The following is a 27,728-nucleotide window of genomic DNA, read 5'->3' on the forward strand; positions in this document are numbered from 1 at the left end:
CTGTCGCCTTCAGGATTCCTCCTGTCCCTCCTGCCCCCCCAGCCCGGCCGCAGAGGGGCTGGAAGAGTGGGTGAAGTTGCTCCAACCCCCCCATTCCCTTCCTCCTCCTCCTCTCTCCCAGGAAAGGTAAGAAAAGCAGTGGCTACTCTCCGTTTGCTCCTGCACCTTTTTAGCTCCGCAGGGGTGGGTGTGAGGTGCGTGTGTGTGTCTGTGTGTGTGTGTGTGTCACTTCCCAAGGCTGTGCACGATCCCAGCACAAAGCAGCTCACTGAAGAGATCCCTGTCATAATATTTCTGCAGGCACAAGCCCACACTTTGAAAGCTGCTGCTTCCCAGCCTTGCCTTTTCCCAGCTGGATAGCGAGTCCCGGAGCATCCCCTCCCTCCCCAAAATTGTGCAGGCATCAGTAGTGACTGTCTCCATCTCCCTGCAGGCAGAGGACAGGGATGGATTGGGGGGGGTGATGCTGCAGGTGACAGGCTCTTGCTCTCCTGGGCAGCCAGGTGGGATATCCTGGCTGTGGACACAATGTTTGGGGAAGGAGGACTGACCTTGGCAGGGTGAGGGGGGCTGATCTCAACAGTAAGGGTCAAAGCAGCAAGACCTGGCTTGTATCTGCCACGTTGGCTGGGGCATGGCAGGGCAGGGATGGATGGGGAAGGGCTGTGCTGCTCCTGAGGGCCCTACGTGTCTCCTTGGATCCAGACGCATTCCAGTTATGGAGTTTGGCAATTTTAGCCCAGCAGAGGGTTGTCTGGGCTAACACCCCCCCTCTGGTTCAGCTCAGAGATCTTCCCCCAGCTGCAAGCCTGGCAAGGCAGGGGTTATCTAAACCCTGTGTCAGAAATGAGTGATTGACAGCTCTAGAAAGGGGCTTGGGACGTGAATCCACATCCTTGAGACCCAGCTCTGGGGCCAGGCTGGTGGCCCAAGACATCTGCCAGGGGTATGACTGGCAGATCCCAAAATCTGTCTCTGCCAGGGCTGTCAGTCACGTTCCAACCTGGCACTGCATCACCCCGGGAACGAGGACCCAGCTGCTTTCACTGGGTGCTGGCAGGAGCAGCTGCTCCCCAACCTTCCCCCAATCTCCATATCCAAGGCCTCGGGGTGCCCTTGGGGACACCCCAAAGGGATGTGTGTCTCTGCCCAGCAACCTTTGTCACCTCTGTGGCAGTGGGGGGCCATGTTGTCATCCTTCCAGGGCCTGCAGTGGATGTTTTTCTGCTTTCCCCATCAGGTGTGATACCCCGCTTGCAGTTTGAGGTTTGGGGAGACTGGAGGTGGGAGAAAAACTCCTGTAGCTTTTCCTGGGAAGTTCCCACAGCTCTGCCATTGGATCCCTAGCTCTTCCAGACAGGAGAGTGCTGTGTATGCTTTGAAAACACCATTTGTCCTGGTGCTTCCTGGAGATGTTTTGGGGGTTGATCCCAGTTACCTGGCCAGGTTTGAGCCTCCTGCTTTGGGGGAAAGCAGCTGGAGGGGTCCTGTATGTCTTAGTCGTGACCTGCAGATGATGTGGGTCAGGTGGGTAAAGTCAGGGGTCCCTCAGCAGCATGCCCACATCTTCTCCCTGAGCCCTGCTGTCCTTGAAAACCAGGGAAAATTCCCAAGTGTGACTCTACTTAAAAGCCCTGAAAGTTTGGGAGGTGCAGGGCTTCTCCTGTCTCGGGATTGCAAACAGGGGGGAATTCTCTTCCCCGTGGGGATTGCCCAGGGATGCTGGTGGAGGGTTGTGGTGCAACAGGCACCTTGTCACCATCCTTGTCCGGATCTGTCCACCCGTAAACCTCCACAGGGCACTCCGGCTGTTGTCATCCTGGCCAGCCACTGGATGTCAGTGTTGCTTGAGACAGAAGAAGAGGAAGGAATATTTTATCCAGCTGGAGGAAACCAGGCACCCGCTGAGCAGTGGGGATGTGCCCCAGGTCTGGCTCGGACCTGGAGATGCGGTCTCCAAGGGAACCCGTTTGGGGCCGGGCAGGGGTTAGGGCAGGGCGGGGCAGCGAGTCAGCAACCCAAAAGTGCATCTGTCGCAACGTGTGGCACCAGGGCTGGGCTTCACATGGCTCTTCATGTCTTGGGGGGCTAAAGCAGCCGGGGCTGCCCCTGGACATCTGCCCTTCAGGCAGCAGGGCTAGGTGTGGCTGTGTTGGCTTTTATTCCAGCTCCTGGTTTGGCTGTCCCTGTCCTGTTATCAGCTGTAGGTGCCACAGACCCCGTGGTGTGGCACTGCTGGGACCCCAACGCACGACTGGGAGTCAGGTCCTGTCCGAAGCCAGGCTGTGTGCTCACAGTTTGCTCTGTTTTTCTATTCAATACATGAAAATACACCTCAGAGGAGCATTATTCTGCCTCTGTCTTTACTCCACGTGCTCAGACAGATTTTTTTTGAGGGCACATCAGTGCTCAGAGACACAGGCAGACACCCAGGGCAGCTCTGAGCAGCGCTCCAGGCATCGCCCCCCCTTTTTCAGGCACGTGAACGCATTTGCCAACCCAATCCTTTAAAATTCAGCCCCAGCCTCGCACTGCTGGGACAGGGACCTGCAGCCATGTGGAGGGGCTGGAGCCCGTGCTCCAGATCCCAGCCCTGCGCACTCTGCACGTCAGCGGGACCGTCCGCAGACGTCGGAGCAGCATCAGCACCTTCCCCGTCAGGCGGGCGCGGGAATTGGCCGAGGGAATTGCCTGGAGTGGGGGGAGCACGTTAGTTACTGCGTCGCTCCCTCCTCTGTGGCCAGGAAGAGCAGTGGATTGTCATGGAAAGAGTGTTTACAAAGGAAGGAAAGAAGGAAAAAAAAAAAGGGAAACGCAGTAGCATCCCGGTGGTGTGCCAGGTCTGGAGCGTGGGACAATATCTGTCCCCAGCCCTGAGCTACTCCCCAGCTGATGAGATTACAGGTCTGGGGTATTCGGGGGGGATGAAGGTATTTACCAGTGGTTTCCCTTTTTCCCTGGGATGCCAGACGCTGTGTGAGGCCGTGGGTTGGGACCAGGTCGGTGGGATGACCCCATGGCTGCCCCAGGGCACGTTTGGTGGCAGTGAGAGGGCACCCTGAGGACTGGGTGGGTGCAAGGATACCCTGTGCTGCCGTGATGCTGGTGGTAATTTTTGGGATGCAGCGTCCTGCCAGCTGAGTGCTGAAGGTGCAGCCCTGGGACCTGGGTGGAGACCGAGTGCAGGTCCTGGAGTGGCAAAGGCAGGATGGGGAGCAGCTGGGGGGCTGGTGATGGGCTCCTGGGGGAAACAGGAGAGAGATGCCAGCTCTCCCACTGCTTTCCCCCACTCCAGCCTCCCCACTCTCCTTTTCCATGCTGCCGTCACTTGATGGCGTTGGTGACACGATGTGTGCAGAGCAGCCCCATGGCTGTGCTGGCCGCATCCCCATCCACAGGGTTTTCACTGGGAAGAGCCCCCCAAGCCCTCCCTTGTCCTTGTAGGGCTGGTTTTTTTGGCTGGCACAGCAGGCAGGGCTAATTGCAGGCTCCTCTGGACCCCTGGGATCTGTGGGAAAGGTGCAACTCTCCTGGTTGGCTTTATACAGGACATGGCACAGGGCTCTGCATCCCACCAAGGGTCCCTTAGTGCTTGTCCTGGCCCAGGTGATGCAGAAATCCCTGCTGGCAGAGTGGTTCCCAAGGGAGCCATGTCCCCAGTCTCCCACAGGTGAGGGGGCTTGGATCTCAACCATAGCTCTGCCCTAAGTCTCTGCAGCCAAGGGAGCTTCTGAGCTAAAATCACAGCTCCTGGAGCCCAAATTCACGCCTCAGGCAGCCCATAATGAATTCTTGTTGTGCCAAGCTGACAGAGAGCATCTTCACCTTGTTATTTCCTCCTTTCTTTCTTCCCTAAGGCAAAGTAATCCCCCCCCCCTCCTTAAGTGCCCCACCTGGCATTTAATCACTTCCCGATGTCCTGATGGCCTCTGCCACGTCCTGCAGAGAGGGGACCCTGTAGCAGGTGGAGCCTTGACAGCTCCTGACTTTACAACATCCCTGTTGGCAGGGCTTGGAGCACCCCGGTGTGGAATGGGCTCCCCTGGCTCAGGCCAGGGCTCCTGTGTTGGAACAGCCGAGCTGGACGTGCTCCTGCATCTCCTCATGCACCCCAGGGATGCATCCCCTGACCTCCCCGGGCAGCCCCTGGGGTGAGCAGCACTTGAGGGCGGCAGGAGGGGAGGATTAAATCGGGAATGGCAGAGGTTGTTGGCTGGGATTCAGAGGCGTGCCTTGGGATTACTGCCCTCCATCACCATCCTTGCTGCTGTTTTCTTTGCTCGGTTTCCCTGGCTGCTCTCCCCCGTCCCAGCCAGCCCTTCTTGCTCTCCCTACCTCTCTCCCTTTTTCCTCTCTTAACGCCGTTTTCCTGCCCGAGTGCTCGTGGGGCTCGTGGCCTTGATGTCTGCTGCTCATGTCTTCCGTGGCATTTGCATATAAAGGTGGTTTTTAATAACGCAGGACTGGTAGGAAATGAGAAACTGATGTATTTCAGTGCTTCTGGCTCCTCCTGGGCCTTGTAAATCACTGCACAAAGCACTGCAGAGCCAGCCGGGGAGAACTGCTGCCTAGCAACTTCTCCCGATGCCCCGGGGGAGCGGGATGTGGTCCTGAAAGCCACCTGAAAGGTCTCCTTTAAAACCCTCGGGCTTGGGGGAGAGGAGCTGGAACAGAGGAAAACCTGCTCGGGGGGAAAAGAGTTGGAATGTAATTGGCAGAAGGAGCCACTTTGCATCTGAATGTCTCGGCTGAGCACAGCGTGGGATGAGTCAGCCTGTGCAGGAAGGATCTGTGGATGCGGGGCAGCACCTCCCCGAAATGCAGCGAGGATGAGGATGCCTGGCTCTGCCTGCCTGCTCTTCCTTCCCACAGGATAAAGGAAAACTCTCAGGATCTTAGCCTTATCCTGGAGAAAGTTGTCATTTTGGATGGATAATGAGGAGGAAGAGGGATAAAAAAAGGATGTTAATCTGTTCTGCCCAGACTCCAGCAGCGTGAGAGCTGGGGAGATACACGAGTGTGGATCTCTGGAGCCACTTGTCTCCAGCCAGGCAGGTTTGATCCCTTGTGCCAGCAGGGATATGGGAAAATGGGAAATGGGTTTGCCATGTGTGTTCCCACCAAGGTCTTGCTCTGTCCCCATCCCCTTAGTGGAGCCACCAAGCCCAGGTCTCGTCCTCTCCGGCGTCACTCCCCTTTCTGTCCTCAGAATTGCTAAAAAAAAACAACATGAGGTGACAGTGGCACACAAACATTTTGGGCACTTGGTGCTTCTCATTCACTCTCACCTTTCCACCTCTCTCCAGCTCCCCACCATCACCGACAGACCCCCGGGAAGATGCCAGGGCTGATTAACTGGGCGACCCTCTCCCCGCTGCCCCTCACCGCGTCAGAGGTGACATCTTGTGTCAGCGGCTACGCCTTCGGGATGACAGCCCTGCTCACCTACCACAACCCAGACCCCCAGGCTTTGGAAGGCAAGTTTCAAGGAGTAAAGCTTGGGAAGGGAACTTTAGAGCCAGGCACGTAGCAGTGGTGGGTCTCTGTGCATGCCTTAAACCTTCAGATGCTGGTAGGAAGAGCAACCAAGTGTATTATGTCCGAGACTGCGATTTTTTAGGTGTGAAAAATCCCTGGGAAGTGCCGAGAGGGTGCTGGCTGGTGGGTCCAGGGAAGCAGCTGGTGTTGCTAAAGCCCCTCCTGGCTGGCAGGTCTCTTTGTGTTCCCCTTGGATGAGGGCACGGCCGTCGTGGGCTTCGAGGCGGCCGTGTCCCGGCGCGTGGTGACGGTGCAGATCAAAGACAAAGCCAAGATAGATGACACCTACTTGGACAGCTGCAGCCTCCCCAGTGGAAGAGGTGAGGAGGTGGAGGGTGTTTTAGGGAATATGGGGGAGAAAAGGATGGCAAGAGGAATGGGAGGTGGTGGCAGGGGGCGGCTGGCTGGCATATGCCGTGGCATCGAGGGGGCTCCTTGTGAAAGGCTGAGTCGTTGTGGTGCTTGTGTCCCTGCCAGAAATGTCAGTCTTATCTGTTTTGGAAAGCACTGCTGCTTCTGGGCAGCCAAAGGAGTGATGCAGAAGGCTGGGGCTCTTAAGACAATGCTGATGTGTGCAGTGGGGGCTGCTTTGGGTGTTTGATCCAGAGATGGGGGGAATGTTTTCCACTGTTGTGTCCCCATGTCTTCCTGGTGTGGTCCTGTCTCTGTGCAGGAAGGATCCTGATGGATGAGGACCTGGAGAGGATTGTTTTTGTGGCTAACCTGGGCATGATTCCTCCCCTGGAAAGCATCTCCATCTTCATCAGCACCTCCTCTGAGCTGCAGACTACTCCCAGTGGGGCTGTGAGGGTCCTTCTGCCAGCTGTGTGTGTCCCCAGGGTCCCCCAGCCCAGCCTGGAGAATGCCAGCAGCCCTTCCAGCCACCAGCTCCAAACGTACGGAAAACCATGGGTGGGCTCTGGCTGGGACTGATCCAGGGGGATGCAGGTCTGGCCAAGGAGGACTTTGTTGTCACTCTGGGAGGCTGGAGAGCTGCTGCAAGCTCTTCCTCTGGCAAACCTCTATCCTGGGGGGATAGAACTTGTTCACAGGGTTTATTTGGGCTCATCTCACTGGCAGGGACAAGCAGCACTGTGGATCAGGGAGCCCGGATCAAGGGAGCAGGTTCTGCCTGGCTCAGCTGCTGGAGAGTGAGGACACCAACCCCTTCGAGTACGAGTTCAGCTTCCACCTGGAGATTCGGGGGCCGTGCCTGCTGGCAGGTAGGAACACCAGTGCCATCCTGCTGCACTGGGATGGTCTATCACCTCCTCAAGGCAACATCCACACTCTTCCTCCTTCACTGCCCCTCAGTGTGGGATCTATTTTGACAAGTTAGCTCTGCTGAGGTGGATTTACCAGCACAGGGCTGATGCCAACACGGGTTCCTGTCCTCTGCCGCCCTGTCATCTCTTCTCCCTGGTCTTCCCAACCCTCAAACCCCAACGGCACCTTGGTTTTCCTGGGCAGGCGTCGAGAGCCCCACCCATGAGATCCGAGCAGACGCCGACCCCTCGGCTCGCTCCGCCAGGAGCATCGTGATCACCCTGGCCAACAAACACACCTTCGACAGACCCGTGGAGATCCTCATCCATCCCAGCGGTAGGTGGGCTCTGCTTCCTCCCTGCTGGTCTTGCCCCTTCCTGGGATCCTCGTCCGTAGCTGGGTTAGCGCTGGTTTTGTGAATATTGTCAGGGTTAGGCTTCCTTAGGAGGTAATTCCAGACTCTCTCAAGGTATTCAGTGCTCCCCAAGCTCAAAGATGTTGCTGTTTTCCCAGGCTGCATCTCTGCCAAACGCAAAGTTTAGCCAAGGCTGTTCTTCACTCAATTCTTTGCCTTTCCAGAGCCCCACATGCCTCACATCTTAATGGAGGAAGGTGACATGACACCTGCAGAGTACGAACGACACCTGAAGGGGAAGAATGATTTCATTAAAGGCACTAAGAAAGACCCCAGTGCCGAGAAAAAGGTGAGAAACAAAAGCTGCAGGTGTTAGCTGAGGCTTTCCCTGGACTGGAGCTGAGCTAGCAAATGATTCCTTGTTGCCAGCACCACTTATTACACTGTCCCTGTAAGCTCTGCAAGATCCTCCTTCGGAGAGGGGCTTGTGTGAAGGAAGAGGGGAAAATTCAGCAGTGCTGCTGATAAACTGAGTGTGGAAGGAGCTCTGAGATGGTTATTGTGTGTATAATTAGTGCTAGTCTAGCATAGCATAATTAGAGAGGTGCATTGTGATAGCATTAAGGGTATTATAATTATTGCAATGACACAGAATAAAATATTCTTTTAATTGCTCAGTAAATGTTTACTGTTTCTGGTTATCTGTCAGAGAGAAAGAAGTGATTTTGCTTGGAATAATGAGCTGAACTGGAGACAAGGTAGGAGAAACTTCTCTTTGTTCTGCTGAGCAGCAAAGAGAAAAATATCTGCGCTGGGATTTGTGCCTTGTCTTCCAGCAGTTCTGAAGGAATGAGTGACAGCCCAGAACCTCAGCGTGTCTGGGAGCAGTTCAGGGCCCTCTGAGTTTCCAGGGTGGGCGTCTTCCCCTAAGGCACAGGTTGTGCTTGTGTGACCACAGCCTGGGGCTGAAGGTGTCAGCGCCTGTTTTACACACACCAGAGCTCTCTGTGCGCCCAGAGATGCTCATTTCTCCCTAATCTCCTTCTCCACATGCCTGATCCTGGGCCCTGCTTGGCAGAAATCCTGGACCTGCTGCAGGGATGGCTCCCTGTGCTCCTGTGACTTCTTCTGTCACCAGAAACCTGTCAACCTTCCTCTCCTTCCCTTTGCCCTCCACTCCCTCTCACAGGGCTGGGGCTGCGTGTGCTCCTCTAATTGTGTTGAGTGTGGAACGAGCTGGAACTCCCACGCTACGCCTTGGATGCTCCCTAATTATTCCTCTGTCTTTAGCACGTCAAATTATCTAAGGGGGGATCATTTCCCTGCAGGAAACCCATCTGTTCCTCAAGAGGGCTGGGAAACAACTGTAGGGAGCAGAGGAAATGCCCAAAATGTCTGGAGTGGATGATGGACTGGAATTGCTGCTCAGAGCAGGACACTGGGCACCTCTCAGCTTAAATTAAATTAGCCCAGAAATTTCAGCAGTAGATGATAATTAATTTTCCTCCTCTGGTTTGTTGTGCAAAAGGCTTGGATGCTGTCAGCTGCAGGGTGGTGGGGATGGATGCACACTGGAATCAACTCTCCTCAATATGATCTGATTAGTTTACTGTAATTGGATAATGGGTGGAGGGGAACGAAAGAGAGGTGAGGAGGAGATGTCTTCTTTCTGGTTGACTTGTAGGAGCAGCTCTGAAGCTGTTTTCTAAAGGCTTGCCTGTTAAATTCCCTCCAAAGTCAGTGAGAAATCCCAAAATATGGGCTTAGCCCAAGCACACAGGGATTTTATGTCATGGATCTCCAAGAGCATCGGAGGGAGTGCTGTAGGTAGGTTAGGACCACAATTCAGTCCTTGGACAAAGGCAGCAAGGATCCCCCTGGTCTGAAATGTGATAAACCAGAAATGATGACATATGGCTGAAGGAAAATGAGGATAGAAAAAGCTCTTTGATTTCCCCATGTCTGATTAATTTATACTCCAAAGTACGAGAGGACGAGCGAGAGCTGAGGTGGCAGCGAGGTGCTTGTTCCTGTGAGTGAGACCCGTCTTTTCACAGGGTCAGAGCAGCAGCACTGGGGCAGCAGAGCTGAAAGCAGAGCTCTTGCAAGTGTTGATCCACAGGGACTCTTGAGTTAGCGAGTTACATAAAATAAAGGTTGGTCGTTGGGTCGTAGATCGAGGAATATGACTCATGGCCAGGGAAAACAAACCTGGTTATCTGGGGTCTGATTAACTGCCGGTGAAACCAAGGAGAAGAGCAGTCAGAAAGAGGAGAAAACAGGCAAATAAAAAAAGCTGAGGACTGAGCTGTTGTTGTGGAGCGTGTTTGCACCCTCAGACCCAGGGGTGATGTGGGGTGGCCGAGCTCCCTCGAGAGCAGCTGAGGCCGTGAACCCACGACAGCTTGATACACATGTAATAGCACATTATAAACCCATCACGAGGTGTTTCCACCAGTTTAATTTTATCCCATTTGTCATGAATACTTGAAATAGAAGGAGGGAAAATGCAGAGCCATTAGAGCTGTGTGCAGTGCAGAGACAGATCATGCGGGTTCCATTGAACGGTGGCCACAATGACCGGTTTGACTCTCCAAAGCCTTTCAGTCCCTACAAAGAAAAGTGATAAAAGAGCTGGGCAGAAAAAGCAGCAAACCAGAGGCAGCAGGAATGAACTGAAGCAGTGAACACAGCACACCAGCTGTATCTCTTGCTTCATTAGTGAGTGACCATGGAGGAAAAACTCCGGTGTGCCTCGGTGGGATGCGAGGCTGGGCTAATGAACCAGGTTCTCGGGAAGGATCTAATGAAATGTTTGCAGAGTTGGTTTTGCAAGGTGCTGCGTAGGGCCAGGTCTTTTGATTTCTCCTCCAGGTTCTCATCCGAGCGTGCAGCTGCTCTGTAGAATTCCAGAATGGTTTGGGTGGAAAGGGACCTTAAAGACAATCCCATTCCACCACCACCCCCCCATAGGCAAAGACAACTTCCACCAGACCATATTGCTCCAAGCCCTGTCCAACCTGGCTTTGAACATTTCCAGGGATGGTGAATGCTTTTGTACGTGCCATGGGCCCTGATTTAGGCTTTCTGCCAGCTGTTGTCCCCTGAGCAACTGAGGAGGCAGGAATTCCATTTACCCACGGAGCAGCTCCCCTGGAGGTACGAACAGAACAACTTCAGTGCACCCTGAGCCTTGGTGTTGTCACCTCTGAGGCCAGAACAAGCAGATTCTGGCCTGCAGAAGGCCACACACTTACATTTGCAGGCACACAGCCCTACTCTGATTCTAGTGCAAGTGAAATGGGGCAGAAAAATCAACCTCTTGATCTTTGTCCTTCCTTCTTGCAGACAGAAATCATCAGGAAGCGGCTGAACAAGGACATCCTCCACCACCCCATCATCATGCTCAACTTCTGCCCTGACTTGAGGACTGTTCAGCCAGGCCTTCAGAATGCCCAAGGCGAGTTTATCTTCCTCATAGACCGGAGCAGGAGCATGAGCAGCGGGAACATCAACCGTGTCAAGGTACCTGCGGGAGGGGAAGCACCTGCATGTCAACAAAGGATGAATTTTAGAGAGCAGTGGGGGTGCTGAGTGCTGAGGAGTGTTCATTATGAGGGGATGGGGGGTAATTATACGCTGTAGCTTTAGTCATCTCAACCATGGGGCTTGTCAGGTACCTGCAGCAAAGCTCGAAGCTCATTTTCCTGTTCTCTTCCTCATCTTCCTATCAGCACATCAAATGCAAAGTTGTTTTCTTTCCCTCTCTTGCTGGCATGTTTTGTGCATCCCTTCTCCAGTTCTCCCTGTCTCCAGGAGGGCTTTGGGTGATTTCTGTCTAGGGGACAACCCTCCAGGGTGCTCCAAGGGGAGCGACGTGCTGACCATGCGTTAGGAGATGTTTTGCTGAGGGGCACCTCTTGCACCCCATGAAACATCCCTTTTCCAGACACAAATCAACAGCAGCAGCCTGGTGGAGGGTTATGGGAGATGTGCTGAGACCTCTGGATAAAAAGGGGCCTGGAGAAAGGCTTTGTCAAGATGTTTTGTGGGTCTGAGGTTCCCCTGTCAGATGTGACCCTTTATCCCGCACCAACCCCAGTGCAGGACCGTGCACTTGGTCTGTTCAACCTCATGAGCTTCACACAGACCCACTTCTTGAGCTTGTCCATCTTTTAACACATCTCCTTTCCCATCTGTCTCTGGTTTCCATGGGAACTGCTGGAGGACAGACACCTCCGGCAACAAGGATTGGGATGCTGGGGAGCCTGAGGATGGCTGCAGCAGGTCCCCTGGGACAGGGAGGCTATTCCCAAGGGGATCAGGATATCTCTGAGTTGTACCCCCTTCCCTCAGGACCTTTAGGAATCTGGGAATCTCTGCCCCATTCCAGATTTTTGCCTTCCAGCTCACAGCATGGCTGGGTTAGGGCACCACAGTCTCTGCAGACTCCATGAAAGCTGGTTTGTCCCATGGGGATGGAGACCCTTGCAGGGACAGACCCCTTCTCTGGGAGGTCCTGAGCTGGGACTCCCACTGCAGAAGTGCTGTAAGAACAGAAAAAAGAAAATATATTTCGTTGGAGACAGTGGAAATTTCAGAGGAGATGCCTCAAGGGAGAAACCCACTGTCCTTCTTTTGAGTCTCCCATCCTTGTTTGTCACTTGCAAACAAAAGCCCCTCGCAAGGAAGGGCTCTTCTTAGTGGGTTTGGGTGGGTTTTGCTTGATGGAAACTTCTGCATCATCCTCAGATGGCTGGATGAGTGAGGTGACAGGGCTTGGAGCTGTGCAGCCACAGGGATGCACAAAGGGATGAGATGGGATGGCTCAAGTGGAGCAGGAGGGCATCTGGCCAAAGCAGCTGGGGTGGAAAGTTCAGAGGCTTAAATTCCCTGCAGCCAGTCCCTTTCCCATCCTGATGCAGCCAGGGAGAAGAGCCAGGCTGTGATGGTACATCGAGCTTGCTGGCAAAACTGCACTAATAACTGGGAATTGACTTTTCTGGAAGCAAACATCCCTCCTTACTGAGTTGCCGTATAGATATTGAGTGCAACAGGATCAAGATCAATATTTACCATAAGAAGCAATAAATCTTCCTGGTTGCTGAAACAGCAACCAGGCATCGGTTGCCCGCTTTGGGAAGTGCTTTAACAGAAACATTTGGAAATTTGTATTTTTTTTTCCCTTGTAATTAGTTCCAAGATGGGATGTCAGCGTCGAGATCTGGAAGAGCCAGCATCCCAGGAGCCATCTGGGAGCAGTGGTATAAATACACCCTCGTAGGTTTGAGATAACAGCTTGGATTAAAGCACTCCAGAGCTTGTTAAAGGGCAGCCCTGTTCTTGTATTCCCCTGATTTTCAGTGCTCCAGCTCTGCCGTGCTGAGTCTTGCAGGAGCTGGGAGCTGGGCTGACCTGGCACCACGTCCCTGGTGGTCTCAGGCGGGTTCTCTGGGTACCCTCTGTGGTCACTCGGTCTTTGCCACTGCACAGGCCAACACAAGGTGGCTGTTCCTGCTCATTTGACCTTGGCAGCTCCTCCTGGGACTGGCTCTAGGGTTTCTGCTGCCCTCGGCAGACTGGCAGGAGTCTGCCTTGATCAGCATTTAAAAAGAACCAAGCTGCTCTTGAACGCTTTGCTTTACATTTTGCTTTAAATAAACATTTTGCTTTAAATTGGCTTCCTCTCCTGACACATAATTGCTCCTCCAAGCTCAAGAGCATCTTGGGCAGCTCTTGCCCAGTTGCTGCTCTCAAAAGCTCTGTCCTGGAGTTGTCCATGACCATCACAAATGTCTGTGACAATTCAATTTGCTCTTCCCTTATGTAAAGCCCAGGAATAGGCACGTTAGATAACCACCTCTGGTAAAGAAAATAGCTTTAAACTGTTGTCTCCCAGCTATTTTAATTGAAGCCAGCTATGAATACAAGAGAATTGGGGATGGGGGAGGCTTTTCCTTTTGTGTAACTTCGAGCTGTTTGTTTATTTTCTGCAAGTTTGGGCATTGAGATGCATTGCGTGTCGCACTTCTCAATTTCACACTCTGCTTCTCACCCACCAGCTCGGTGCTGCAGCACCCGGTGTTGCCAGCACAAATTGAATCCCTTAAAAACAAACACAAAAATTTGTTCAGCTCTTTGTTGGTCTTTTTTTTTTTTTTTTTTTTCCCCAACTCCCCATTTTCCTCACCGCTTTGGGTCCCAAATACCACTCTGCTTCTCACCCACCAGCTCGGTGCTGCAGCACCCGGTGTTGCCAGCACAAATTGAATCCCTTAAAAACAAACACAAAAATTTGTTCAGCTCTTTGTTGGTCTTTTTTTTTTTTTTTTTCCCCAAAGACTCCCCATTTTCCTCACCGCTTTGGGTCCCAAATACCACTCAGGGCCTTCGGAAAGAGCAGCGTCCCCGTTGCAGTGCATGGGAAAGAAACAGTTGGTTTTCTGGCAAATGCAGGTGGGAATAAGGTGGGATGGCTCCAGGCAGAGCTTTTGCTGGTGAAGCTGTGGCAGCCAGAGAGAGTCCTGGGGTGATGATTGTTTGCTTTCCACCCCAGGATGCCCTGTTGGTCATTCTCAAGAGCCTGATGCCAACGTGTCTCTTCAACATCATCGGGTTTGGATCCACCTTTAAGACCCTCTTTCCTGCCAGTCAGGCCTATTGTGAGGTGGGTGAACCCACATTTCACAGAATCACAGACTCACAGACTGGTATAGGTTGGACGGGACCTTAAAGCTCATCCCATTCCACCCCCTGCCATGGGCAGGGACACCTTCCTCTAGCCCAGGTTGCTCCAAGCCCCATCCAACCTGGCCTTGGACACTTCCAGGGATGGGGCAGTCACAGCTCCTCCGGGCAACCTGTGCCAGGGCCTCCTCACCCTCAAGGGAAGAATTTCTTCCTAATATCTAATCCAAACCTACCCTTCTTCAGCTTAAGGCCATTCCCCCTTGTTCTGTCACTACATGCCCTTGTAAAAGGTCCCTCTCCAGCTCTCTTGGAGCCTCTTTAGGTACTGGAAGGGGCTCTGAAGTCTCCCCAGAGCCTTGTCTTCCCCAGTCCAACTCCCTCAGCCTGTCTCCACAGCAGAGGTGCTCCTTGGTGCTTGGAGGGAGCTGGTGCTGACAATTCCACTGCTCCTTTGGGCAGGAGAGCCTGGCCCTGGCCTGCAAGAGCATCAGGAGAATCCGTGCTGATATGGGCAGCACCAACATCTTGTCCCCTCTGAAGTGGGTCATCCGTCAGCCCATCCACAGGGGCCACCCCCGACTGCTCTTCCTGCTGACAGACGGGGCCATCAGCAACACGGGGAAGGTTCTGGAGCTGCTGAGGAACCACTCCTGCTCCACCAGGTACAGAGGGATCACCCCCGTGGGGCCACAATCCCGGCACAGGGAGGGATGTGCTTCTCCTTGGACACAGCCCCATCTCGCACACGTCCCCACTTCAGAGGCACAGGCAGGAGAGATTGCTGCTGTGAGCCATGGGAGAACCTCAAAGGGTTTGGAACAGATCCCAGAAGTTCAGATGCTTTTTAAACAATCAAAAGCAGGATAATTGAGCTGACAACTTCACAGCTCTTGTCTGATGCTTCCTGCTAGGAGAGATTGACATGCCAACAATCTTCCTTGCCTTTTTTTGTTTTTAATTTTTTTTTTAAAGCACATCTGGGGCTGGCCCCAGCTGCTTCCAGGATGGGGCTGTGCAGAATTGAATGTGCTGAAAGGGAGCAATGTAAAAAGCAGCTAATTTGTGCCTCGAGCTCCCAGCCTGGCTTCCCAGCCCTGATCACAGGCTGTTCTGGTTTCTCCTCTGCTTCTTTAAGGGACACAAAACGTAAGAAAAATGTAAGAAATCCTCATTCCTCTTCCATCCCTCAGACTTCACAGCTTAGCAGGGAAGCTGCTCTGTGGGTTTTTAGCTACATGGAGGTCTAATTGCTTCCCAGCTGTACAGGGCATCCCATCCCTCGCTCTTACAGAGGCGTGGGATAAATGTGATCAGCATTAGAGTGTGGTCTCAGGTGACCCTGGAAGGCAGGATCATGTGCATGGCCCATCTCAAAAGAAGATCAGAGCCTTATCTGAGAGGGGTATGAGGCTGGCCTAGGATTTGCAGCCATCTGAGGATTAAAACCCCCTAAGAGAAAAGCCCCTCGTGTGGATGCAATTTGCTGCTGAAGGTGGTTTCTCTCTCAGTGATCCACTGCCCTGACCAAATGCCATATCCCACCCATCCCCATCCTTCTGGCTTCCTGCCACATCCATCCCCACCAGGCACTGCCATTCCTGCCTGGACTGCAGCTCAACTTCCAGCCTTCAGCCCAAACCGAATCCTGATTCACAGAGCTGGGAGTCAGGGGAGCAGCTCCTCCTTCCTTGAGAAAACGTTTATTGTGATCGTGAGCAGAGATAATTACTGGATCTTTAGTGCTATTGACCACAGACAGCAGGGAAAAGAGGTGAACTGGCAGCAAAGCAGCTTGTTTGTGTTTGCAGAGGAGGGCAGGGCTCGGGGTCCTGCTGGGAAGCCCCTGAGTGTCACCCCTGAAGGCTGGTCTTTGGGGAAGGGGTTTGAGGTCTGCTGAGAGGAGGGGGCTGGTGGTTCATAGAATCCCAGAATGGTTTTGGTGGGAAAGGACCTTAAACCTCATCTCCTTCCACTCCCTGCCATGGGCAGGGACACCTTCCACCAGACCAGGTTGCTCCAAGCCCTGTCCAACCTGGCTTTGGACACTTCCAGGGACAGGGCAGTCACAGCTTCACCACCCTCACAGGGAAGAATTCCTTCCCAATATCCCCTCTAACCCTGCCCTCTGTCAGTTTGAAGCCATTCCCCCTTTTCTGGTCACTCCAGGCCCTCATCCAAAGTCCCCCTGCAGCTCTTTTGGAGTTCCTGTAGGCACTGGAAGGTTTCTCACCCTCCTGCCAGCCACCTCTACGAGGAGCTGGTTTGATTTCCTCTGGCCATAGCAGCGGGATAAAGCTGGAGGGGATCTTCTGCCTGCAGGGAGTGGATGAGGTGCGTGGGGCTGAGGGAAATGTCTTGTCCCCTGGATTTTGATTCTCCCTCTCCCTTTGCAGGTGCTACAGCTTCGGCATCGGGCCAAACGCCTGCAGGAGGCTGGTCCGGGGTCTGGCTGCCGTGTCCAGGGGCACTGCCGAGTTCCTGGCGGAGGGAGAGAGGCTGCAGCCCAAGGTACAACCCCTCACTCCCCAGGGACCGCCCCAGGAGGCTCTAACGATGCTCTGGTTCAGCGAGGGGGGAGGCCACGGCTCATAGCGGGTTTATTCCCCATCCCTGGTGCTGCCTTTCCACCTCCCCCCCCCGGCAGCAGGTGGGCGAGGCGGGAGGGGATGAAGGAGCATCTCCATCTCCGGCTGTCGGAGGGAGTGGGAGGGTGTGTTTACCCTCTGCGTGGGGCTGGGGAAACGCGATAGCCGCGATACAGCAGCTCTGGCTTCAAAGGCGGCTGCTGCCTCACACACCGGCGAGGGCAGAGGGACCGGCATCAGAGCAGCCAATTAGTTTTGAAGTCAGGCTCAGCCCGGGCTTTGCTCAGGCGAGAAGGACCCGGGGTTTGAGGGAGAGGAATGCGCCGCGATAGCTTTGCACATTAAGCCGGCTTTAAAGCCTGCTCATTTCCACTCTCCCCGTGAAGAGCAAATCCATGTGCCTCGAATTCAGCTCTGTCCCCTGGTGAAAGCACAGTGCCCAGCTTGTCGCCCGCTGCATGACTAGACCCAGAGGGAATTGGGTCTTTAGCTCCTAAATATCTCTAAAAAGCCAGCTCCTGCCTTCTTGATTTGAAAATGAGGAGTTCAGCAACCCCCACGTCTGCAGGAACCTGGAGCACACAAAAAGCTCTGTAAGACAGAATGGCATCAACATTTCTGATGTAAATTAAAAGCAAAGACAGTGAAGAGAGAGGGTTTTTATCGAGCTATTAATAAGAGCTTTGCAGGCTGTGCAGCTCTGTGCCTTCAGCAGTCTGAGGCATCAATTAATGGCCTTATAAAGCACAGCCTTGTGTGTCTTCCCAAGCCTGTGAAAAAAAAACAAGGAACAACAGGGAATATTCGAGCTGTTCTGCCTCAAAATCCGGTGTTCACTTCCCCTGGTGTGCAGAGAAGCTCATGTGGATGGCTCCCTGATAGGTTTGTCCATGAGCTATTCACGGATGTTGGTCTTCTCCACATGTATGACTGGCAGAGCATTGCTGATCTCCGGCAGTGGCTTGTGCCAGCAAGGAGCTGTTCCAAAAATATTGGTGCTGTCACTCTGCGTGTGAATGCCATGGCTCGGGACAGGGATGGGGCTTGGACAAGTGAAGATCAACAGCTTTTCCTGGGTGCTGGGTGGGAGCAGGGGATGCTGCAAGATACTTCTGGCCACAAGCTCCCACCTTGCTCTGAGCCGGCAGCACATGCAGGATGAGCCCCGTGTTCCATCAATACCTACCCCTGGTAAAGAACCATGGAATCACAAAGTCATCTAGGTAGGAAAAGACCTGTAAGATCGTTGAGTCCAACCATGAACCCAGCACTGCCAAGTGTGACCGTGCTGAGGGGCTGGGGGTGCTGGGAGGGGCATGGAGTAGAGTAAGAGGGAGCAGGCTGCCAGGAGAGGGTAGCAATCAGTTGATGGATTTGTTTGAAGAAATCTTCCCCTTCCCTGCAGCACACAGCAGGTGCACCATGGCACACACAGCATGCAGCTGCTTGTTTCCCCTCTCCCCTCTGCTCCCTGCCTCAGATGATCAGGTGTCTGAAGAAGGCGATGGCGCCGGTCCTGAGCGACGTGTCCGTGGAGTGGGTCTTCCCCGAGAGCACCAAGGTCTTGGTTTCCCCTGTCAGCACCAGCTGCCTCTTCCCTGGTGACCACTTGGTTGGCTATGGCGTCATCTGTGATACCTCCCTGTACCTCTCCAACCCCAGATCCGTGAGTCCATGGGGCTGTCCCACGAGTGTGGGGCTGCCCTGGAGGTGAGGGGTGTTGGGGTCTGTGTACACGAGTGTCTCAGCTCTGCACATGGCCAGGAGGTGTTTCCTTCTTCCTGACCCTGTCCTTAAGAGAGGTGGTGGATGAGACTTTGGGGAGCAGTAGTGGATAAGGGTGCTGGTGCCCAGGGGCTGGGATCTGGCTGATGGATGCGCTGGTGGGACCTGTTCCCTCTCTCTGCTTTCCCACAGGACAAGCGGCGGTGTTACAGCACGATGCGTTCCCAGGAGTCGGGCAGCTCTGTCTTCTTTCACTCCCAGGAGGAGGGAGCAGACGTGGACAGCTGGAATCACTCCAGAGACTCGGAGGGCTCCTGCCCTGCCGAGCGCTCCCCCGACCACCGGGGGGTGGGCAGAGATCCCGGGGGAGAGTCGGACACGGACACGGGTCAGAGTTCCCTCTGTACACGCGTGGGTGTGATGGCCCTGTCTCCCTAATCAAGCTCCTGTCGCTGCTTCCCAGATTTGCTTCCCTGATAAATAAGTGTCTTCAGCTACAAAGAGCCAGAGGAGTTTGCAGGAGGGATGACAGATCTCCTGGGGCTTGAGCGAGTCTGTTTGGTTTGGATGTTTTATCCAAACCTGTCAGGAAATCAAGGGAAGCCCTGGAGAGCTGGATACCCTGGAGATTTTCAAAGCTTTGGCTTTGACCACATAATTATTTACAAGCTTCCCAAGAAGTGTGTGAAGGAGTGCAGTGAGCAAATGGGTAGCTCTGCTAGAGCATCCCTGCACCTGCAAAACATCTTCCCAGTCAGGACAGGGGGGGAATGGATCCCAAGCCCTGTCCCCAGGGTGTCCCCCCTCCCCACCGTGGTTTGAGTGGGTGTTTGTGTCAGCAGCATTTGGCATAAAGCAGCTGGGGAAACCTTTGTTACTCACGGGATGTTATTCCCTTATATTTTGAGAGGAGCTGTGCTGTGCATCCCCTCAAACTTGTCAAAAGCAATGAGAAATCATGTCTTTCCAAGGCAAATTTTACTCTTGCTCTGACAGGAGAATGTCTGCACTAATTAAATTTCATTAGTAAACCCTTTGTCTTCTCCAGGGAGGCTTGGGGAAATGCAGTCAGGCTTCTTCTGTCTGAAAACTGCTCAGACGAAACCTCCCCAACCTGCTCTCTCAACATCCACAGGAATTTTGAGTGTTCCCATTTCCTTTTGTGGTTTCATTAAAACTTTGCAGGGCTGAGGGTGGCCCCCTCAGTCCCGGGAGGACCCTGGGGTGGGCCCCCTGCCTCCCACCATGAGCCAAGGGGGGATGGCACCGGCTGATCCCGCTCTGGAGCAGAGCTGATCCTCTCTCCCACATTCAGGAATGGATGTGAAGGGTTCCTCCAGGAGACGAGCATACAGCACCACCCAAATCGCTGACCACAAGCCTGGCAGGAAGGTGCCCACGGCCAGTGATCCCAGCACAGCCCTGGTGAAAAACCCCCTTCGGAAAACCCACCTGCAGGACCTGCAGCAGGTCAGCCCCGACCCCTGGCAGGTGGATTTCCAGGTAGGTGATCCCTGGAGAGGGTTTACCTGCAGGTGGAAGCCAGCAAGGAGCAGCAGGAAACTATCAGAGCCAGGGAAAGGGTGTGGCTCACACTAATCCTAAAATATAGATATAGATAATAGATACAGTTCTGCAGCATGTCACATGTGGGAAACGAGCCAAGCAGAGAGCAAAGTGCCATCCTGATATCCCACAGCAGTCCCTCCCCGTGGGAGCCCAGCTTTGCCCTGCTAAATTCCTCTCCCCTCACCCTGAGTGGCCTGTGCTTCACCTTGCTGCTCCTCTGCTCCTTCTTATCTCCCTGCAATTTGGGATTCAAACTCACTGCAAGGCTGTGGCACTTCTGTGCCTTGCAGGGAAAAGGAACTCAGTGCCAAAACAGATTCCCAGCTGGATCCACAGCCTTATGCAGCTTTAGGGTGAGATGTGGACCTGTGTGATGATACATCTGCTGAACAGGGTTATGTCCCCTGCCCACAGCAGGTGGAATTTGGGAAGATTTTACAACTGATCTATGGGAAGGGTGGGGATGGTTTTCTCCCATCCTTGGCATCACTGGGATGCTCTGCTCTGCAATCAGCATCTGCAGGGCTGGAAAGACCAGCAGCACTTTTAGTTCCCATGGAAACTCAGAGTGAGGGATGTTTGGGGCTTTCTTTTCCCTTATGCTGCAGGTTAGAGATCGCTGGGAGAGGGGTGGGAGGTGAGATCAGGGGGTGAAGGGGAAGCAGGGCCAGTGCTCCACAGGGAGGGATGAGACCTCTGCCTTCCAGCTGCAGCAGGGAGGGTGGTGAACGTGAGCAGTGGTAGGTTTTAGGGGTACCAGTAATCTTCCCTGTACTGGAAAGGTCCACAGAGCATCCTCCTGCTCATGGGACGCTCAGTGCGAGGGCAGGGATGGAAACGACTCCCCTCTGGAGGGCAGCAAATGGTTAACAGCATCCATCCTGCTCTTCATTAAATTCGGCCTGCTTTTGCTCTCCCTCCTGCTGCCAGGGCTCCCAGCAGCTCTCCCAGCTCCCAGTCCTGCTGCCAGGGCTTGACATTTTCGGGGGTGTGAAGGCAAGCCCTCAGCTCACCTCCACACGCACCGTGCTGGGAAGGAAAGGTCAGTGCCAGCAATGGGCAGCCTAAACCCCCAGCTCTATTCCCAGCTGGCTTCCTCTGGCTGGGAGGAGAGCTCAGGCAGGAGAAGGAGCAGGTTTTGAATGGAAAGGGTCTGGCAGGGGCTTCTTTGAGCAGTTTGCTTTTAAATATCTCAATATTAGCTTGGTAAGTAGCTCCTGGAGCTGTCAGCCTCCCATTTTTGCTGGTGGACTCATAGAGCACCAAAAATTATGTGGTGATGGAGGTCATGTATCATCCAGAGAAAATATTCTTTCATCCAGCATGGAGGTCCACCACTTTCTACCATCTCCGTCCATCACTGGGGTTGTGCTAGGAAAACAGAGTCTGTCAGTTTTAGGGGACCTTCCCACAGCCCTGGGGACAAGAATAAAACCCAGAGCTTGCAGAGGGGAACATCTGTGTGGGATGTGACACCAGAGGTGCTGGAGTGGGGGATTCATGTCTCCTGAAAGTGGAGAAATAGACTCATTAAAAAAAAAAAAAAAAGATAAAAATTCCCTTCTCCCATCCCCTGCTCCTCTCTCCTTTCGTTACTAAGCAACTGGTCCTTGATCTTTCTGTCTCTCTTCTTTCCTTTGGTTCCCAAGTGAAGTCATTAAAATGTCTGGAGGGATGAAAATCATATTTCACCTTCTGCATGTCTGGGGAAGGAGCCCCTGGGGCCAGGGTCCCTTGGGGACGGACACACTGCAGGTCTGATGGAGGGCTCTGGGCACGAATTCCAGCCAGGGGTGGGCAGAGAGGGAAGGACTTGTGTGTGTGCAGGATGGCATCCCATGCTGGGGTCGGGCAGGGAGCAGGTGGGATCAGAAGGGACAGAGCAGGTCCATGCAGGGATCAGGGAGGACAGAGCAGGTCCATGCAAGGACCAGGAAGGACAGAGCAGGTCTATGCAAGGACCAGGGAGGACAGAGCAGGTCCATGCAAGGACTAGGGAGGACAGAGCAGGTCTATGCAGGGATCAGGGAGGACAGAGCAGGTCTATGCAAGGACCAGGGAGGACAGAGCAGGTCCATGCCAGGGATCAGAGAGAACAGAGCAGATCCTGCCATCAGCTGCAGCTGATCCAGCCCTAACATCTGCTCTGCTCTCAGCCCTTCCCAGCCAGCCCTCATGGCTCTGCCACCAGGATCCGTGGCACAGGTGCCAGGCGCCCATCCCTGCTCCACCACGGCTGTGTGTCCTTCTGCCACGACGCCAACTCCCCGCCAGTGCTGGACGGGCTGCAGCAGACTCCAGGAAGGGGCTTTGAAGCACTTGATGCCAGTGTGAGCCTGCGGTCCTCGTCGGACAGCCGGAGCCCTGGGGACCCGGGTAACTGGCGGAGCAGAAGGGCTGGCGTTGCGCTGCGTGCCACCGGGCGAAAATTAGGGAGGATTAATTATGGTTTCCTGGTGGCAGTGGGGAATTCAGCTCCCGGGGATGTGATTAATGATCTGCCTCTCCCCTCTCCGCAGAGTCTGCCCAGCATCCATCCCTCACATTCGAGACGGAGACCTCCTCTGAATGGGAGCCACAGGACCTGGACATCAGCGCTGCCTGCGGCTCCCCCAGGACCCTCTGCAAGGCGGTGGTGAAGGGGCTGAGGAACAACGAGCCCGTGCAGTGGGAAGTTCCCTTTGATATCCGCCCTCTCCTCCGGGAGCGGGAGAGCCAGGGGAACGGGGACACAGACCTGTGGAGTGAGACCTTCCACCACCTGGCAGCCAAGTCGGTCATCCGGGACTTTGAGCAGCTCGCCGAGAAGGAGTGTGAAATCGAGCACGGTAACACAGTGCTGGCTGCAGGCACACCCTGCCCGGCATCTGGGGGGCTTTCCAGCAGCCTCAGGAATTAAAGCAAGAGCTGGAAGTGGTGAAATATTAGGGAATGTCTCACACAGCTCCCAAATGATAGCTCCCTCCAGCTGCCTTGTGTTTTTCTCCTGCTTCTGCACATCAGCACGCCTGAGCTTGTGCTCCTTCACACTCCTCAGGAGCGGGGCTCAATGATCCTTGTGGGTCCCTTCCAACTCGGTATATTCCATGATTCTACGATTCCTCTGCTTCATGCATCAGGTAGCGAGGTTATTTTTAAGGAGCTGGGAGGAGGCATCAAACTCTGAGGATCCAGCAGCAGCCACACATCAGTGCTCTGGGCTGGACATCCCTGGGTCTTGTCAAACTTCTCCTCCATGAAGTGTATCTGGGCACGTAAAATAAGAGCAGAAGAAGCATTTTAGGCAGAGTTTAGAGCAGTACAGGGATACAGTCTCTGCTGGGTCTGGGAGCTGGGTTCAAGGTGTGGCCTGGACTCTGAGCCTGGTGTCCCTCCCTGGCAGGGTCCGGGCGGCGGTACCAGCTCAACGCTGTCCACACCAGCAAGGCCTGTAATGTCATCAGCAAGTACACGGCGTTTGTGCCAGTGGACCTGAGCACGAGCTCCTACCTGCCCACCCTGGTCCAGTACACCCACACAGGTAACGTGGTGTGAAACGTCCTGGGAGGGAGAGTGTCACTGAGAAACCTGGCTCAGGGTAAACCCTGTGAAGCCACAGCTCAGTGCTGCACCAGACTACATACCCGAGGCCATGGCTGAGCTCTTGGTGGTAAGAACCTCTTCCCACGGCCAGGGAAAAGGTCCACTCTTAGGCCTGGATGCCCAAAGATGCCCAGAGAACCACAGAATGGTCTGGTTGGAAAGGACCTTGAAGATCATCAATCCCACCCCCTGCCATGGGCAGGGACACCTCCCACTAGCCCAGGTTGCTCCAAGCCCTGTCCAACCTGGCCTTGGACACTTCCAGGGATGGGGCAGCCACAGCTTCTCTGGGCACCCTGTTCCAGGGCCTCACCACCCTCACAGGGAGGAATTCCTTCCTAATACCTAATCTAAACCTGCTCTCTGTTGGTTTGAAGCCATTCCCCCTTGTCCTGTCACTACAGCTCCTGACCAAACGCATCATCCTGCGGGTTTTGTTGCCATCGTGTGTGTGCCAGTCCCTCTCTAACCCCAGCCATTCCCTCCTCTCGTGCCAAGGGGCAGCATCCAAGCAAGGCAACCAGAGGAGCCTGAGCTCAGGAAACAGAAAGCACCGTGGCCTTTCCCCTGGACGTCCCCAGTCAGCTTGTGGCCAGAATGGAGACAATAGATTTTACAGCACGAGTAAGATTCCCTGGGGTTTTGTCTCCTTCCTGGTGTTACAGATCTCAGTGGTTTGGAACATCTCTGGTCTTTTTTAATTCTGCCTCCTTCTTCGGATGCATTGCTCACCAGACACGTGTCTGGCTGGAGCTCATCTCCTTAAATGGGGAAGAAGCTTCAATTTACCCTGAAACCCTGAAATCACAGGTCATGCTGCTGACAATCCTTGGAAGTTAATTGGCAGCCGTAACAGAGATAACACGGGGGATGAAACGGGCGTAATTAGAGGCAAGGGGATGCGAGACACTTGCTTGTCACCAAATCCTCCACTAATGAAGACGAGTTGGATTGGACCTTGTCTGGCACTGTCAGAGCTGCAGCTGAGTTGACGTGGCCCCGATGAGGCTCGTTGCCCCGATGATGCCGTGGGGAGGGAGAGCGGCGGTGCCGCGGCCACCGCAGCGGGGGCACGACAGGGGTTTCGGCTGGGTGGTGTTCCTGATGTGGTTCCTCCATTCCAGATGCCGAGGAGAGCAGCCTGTCCCCCTCCAGCACCCCTCCCTCCTCTGCCTGGGAGCGTTGCCGTCTCCCTGAAGGTAGGAAGAGAGCTGGTGGCACTTGCCAGGGTGCAGCTGCATCAAGTCCTCTTGGATATTTGGGCTCTTGACCAAATATTTTGCTGAGTTTTGGGGGGTTTTATAAAACTTTACGACCCATTTAGGCTTGTGAACACAAGACCTGACTCTTTTTGGGGTACAAAGGATGGAACCTGATGCAGCTGTTGGTATAAATCTCCCCCAGGCTCATTTTTAAGAGGTGTGGGAGTTTTATTATCCACACAGGAAAAATGAGGCAAGGGGAGGGGAAGGATTTTGCCAAAGACTCAGCAGATGGACAAGCCTGCCCATGTCCCAGGACACTGTGCTCCCTTTCTCCCTCCTGTAGCACATCATTTACCCCCAGCTCTGTTTCTTCCCAGGGCCACTCCAGAGCGTGTCTGCTTCCTCTGCACAAGCCCAAAAATCCATCGAGAGGCTTTTTGCTGCCAGGTATGGACCAGCTCAGCCTTAGCAGGTGCCTTTTACCTCCCTGGGTCTGAAGTGAACACAAGTGAGGGGGAGAGAGAAAGGACGTCCAGGGACAGCAGCCAGAGCTGGGACCCAGCATGATGCCAGTGTCTGGAGACCGGGGAGGGCTTTTGGAGGAGAGGGTGGGAATCAGGAGGAGCATGGAGGTTACAGTCACCTTTTTATCCTCCTCAGGCTGACCCTCAATAAAACCAGGCTGCTGGTTCGAGCTGCCAAAGGGTTCATGAGTAAATCTCCAAACAGAGGGAGCAAAGCCAGCTCTGAGGGTGACAATGAGAGCATGAACTACCTTCCCCTGGTGAGCAGCTCCTTCCTGGGTCTTGTTGGGGTTGCGTGGTCATTGCAGGGGAGCAGAGGGAGGATGCCCCCGGATCTTTCCTCTTGCTGTCTCTGACAACCATGTCCAGTGGTCTGCTCAGAGACAGAGAGCTGCTCCACCCATCCACACCTTTTCCCTGAACTTCCCACAAGTGGTTGGTACCTCAGAGCTTCCCTGTGTGCCCACCATCCCTTGCAGGTGTCCCTGCAGCTGGCCTGTGGTGCCTTTCTCCTGAACTCAGCCTTCTGCAGTGCCGTCAACATCCCCATGGAGAAGCTGAAGTGGACATCACCCTTCACCTGCCACCGCCTGTCCCTCAGCCCCTCCAGCTCCTACAACACCAAGAAGACCAGTCCCTCCATGGAACACAAAAACTTCGGCTCCAGCCAGCAGCTCCTGGTCCCCGAAGGGCACGGGAAGAGTCCCACCAGCAGAGACACCGCTCGGGGGGTGGTGCTGGAAGGCCCCGGCAGCCACACGGAGGACACCGGGCGCCTCCGGCACTCCTCGGGCAGCGCGGTGGAGAGCATCTCCAGAGCCCTGACAGCCGAGAAGGAACTGCCCCCCCCGGCCATCACCATCCGCCGCTTCTCCTCCCCGGAGGGCACGCTGGGCTCGGCCGAGTGGGAAGCCGACAGCGGCTGGGGCTCGGAGGCAGACGGCTCTGAGGTGCAGGCACTGCTCCTCCACGTGGAGCTGCAGCAGCAGACGGAGCCCGAGGGGATGCTCTGGGCCACGGCGGTGGCCCTGGCCTGGCTGGAGCACAGCTCAGCCTCCTACTTCATCGAGTGGGAGCTGGTGGCTGCCAAAGCCAGCCTGTGGCTGAGCGGGCAGGACTTCCCGGAGGGATCCAGCCTGGCCACAGTGAAAGCTGCAGCCCAGCAGCTCTTCGTGCTCCTCCGGCACTGGGATGAAAACCTGGAGTTCAACCTGCTGTGCTACAACCCAGGCAGTGTGTAGAGAGGGTGAGGAGGGAGGCTTGGGTGGATTACTGAGGGTGCAGGAGCAGGGATCAAACCTTAAGGAAACACCTCCAAGCCTTCAAGGAGCTCCTCTGCTGCAGGGCTATGTGTGCTTATTAGAGCAAACCCTGTGAATGGAGCAGTCCAGGCTCCATCCTGCACTCAGCAGTCGGAGTTTTGCCCTGGGAGGGAACCTTCAGCTGCTCTTGCTATTTATTTTCAGCTGGAGCAGCACTTCCAGCTCCAGCAGTTTCCTCTGATCCTGGTTCCTTCTGGTTCCCAGAGCAGATCTTGCTGCCTACTCCACTTGCCCTGTCCGTGCTTGGCTGCCTCTTCCCAGTCCCAAATTGCTGCCAAGCCCCTGCTGCAGCCCCCCAGCCCTGAGTCCCTGCTCTCCTGAGGCTCCTGACTGGCTCCTACCATCTCAGATGGCTTCCAGGGAAGATTAACATCTGACAACATGCTCATCACATGGATCAAAGGGAATCTGGGCTGGGAATGACCATCTGAACAGCAGCCCTGCTGTCACAGCCAGGAGGATCAAGCCCAGCCACGCACCAACAAGCTGAGCCAGAGGGAGAGTGGGACCAAACCCCATCCCATCCACACGGTGCTGGGCTCCCTCAGCCCCCCTGCAGCCCCAGAGGGAGCTTGTGAGACCCCTTGCAGCCAATGTGTGCCTTCAAAGCTTCACAGGCAGAGCAGGGGCACCTGGGGTTGAAGGATCAAGTGCCTATGGAGGGAATCACACGTCTCTGTCTCTGGCATGGCTGCAATGCCCGTGGAGCCCATCCAAAACCTGCTGCCTTTCCCTCCTTTCCTTGGCATGGAGCAGCCTTGCCATGTCCCACCAGGCTTCTGTCTTGTGTCTGCATGTCTGGGGAGCAGATGGGAGGGACAGTGGGGACCCCGAGTACCCCTCTGGTCTCTGCGCTTGGTGTCACCTCTCTGGGGTCCCCAGGAGCTTCCCTCTGGTCTCTGCTCTCAGTGTCAGCTCTCCAGGGTCTCCAGGCAGATCCCTCCAGTCTCTGCTCTGGTGTCACCTCTCCTGGGTTCCCAGGACCATGAACAAACTCTCTGCTGTGGTGTCACCTCTCCGGGGTCCCAAGGAGGATCCCTCTGGTCTCTGTTCTCAGTGTCAGCTCTTCAGGGTCCTCAGGAGGATCCCTCCAGTCTCTGCTCTGGTGTCACCTCTCCAGGTCCCCAGCTGGTGATGCTCAATGGTGCTGCAGGTTTGCTGGCCAGGTGCCTCAGCACAGTCGTGTTCTCTGTTGCAGAAGTGTTGTTGTCCCAGTAAATCACAGCCTGCTTGACTTCCCAGTGTGAGTCCTTTCTTTTGGGGCAGGTTCTTGGTGGGTTTCCCTGGGGACACCTCAGCTGGCTGGATCGTTGTGTGGCTGTGCAACAAAATACCCCCCCCCAAAAAAACCCCATCTTAATTCAGTG

At 54.6% G+C, this 27,728-nt stretch overlaps 1 protein-coding gene across 1 annotated transcript; it reads left to right on the top strand.

The window, feature by feature from the left end:
* On the top strand, window positions 1-27,540 carry VWA5B1 (von Willebrand factor A domain containing 5B1). The gene is made up of 22 exons (XM_017832053.1): window positions 1-126; window positions 5,307-5,477; window positions 5,712-5,858; window positions 6,212-6,434; window positions 6,619-6,761; window positions 7,009-7,140; window positions 7,384-7,508; window positions 10,508-10,684; window positions 13,716-13,826; window positions 14,309-14,511; window positions 16,243-16,357; window positions 17,915-18,100; window positions 18,352-18,547; window positions 19,475-19,662; window positions 21,885-22,104; window positions 22,248-22,556; window positions 23,111-23,248; window positions 23,809-23,934; window positions 24,435-24,509; window positions 24,893-24,962; window positions 25,176-25,299; window positions 25,519-27,540. The coding sequence occupies exons 2-22, from the start codon at window positions 5,339-5,341 to the stop codon at window positions 26,278-26,280; spliced, it is 3,909 nt and encodes a 1,302-aa protein (XP_017687542.1). The 5' UTR covers window positions 1-126; window positions 5,307-5,338; the 3' UTR covers window positions 26,281-27,540.
* The last annotated feature ends 188 nt before the right edge of the window (window positions 27,541-27,728 follow it).

This window comes from Lepidothrix coronata, unplaced genomic scaffold (genome assembly GCF_001604755.1).
Source record: "Lepidothrix coronata isolate B3197 unplaced genomic scaffold, Lepidothrix_coronata-1.0 Scaffold198, whole genome shotgun sequence".
Taxonomy (NCBI): Eukaryota; Metazoa; Chordata; class Aves; order Passeriformes; family Pipridae; genus Lepidothrix; species Lepidothrix coronata.

Bases quoted from the DNA above. Each gene is read 5' to 3' on its own strand.
- VWA5B1 (XM_017832053.1), top strand. From the start codon at position 5,339: ATGCCAGGGCTGATTAACTGGGCGACCCTCTCCCCGCTGCCCCTCACC. The intron at 7,141-7,383 runs GTAGGTGGGCTC...TTGCCTTTCCAG, and splicing joins GATCCTCATCCATCCCAGCG to AGCCCCACATGCCTCACATC. The intron at 10,685-13,715 runs GTACCTGCGGGA...TTTCCACCCCAG, and splicing joins GGAACATCAACCGTGTCAAG to GATGCCCTGTTGGTCATTCT.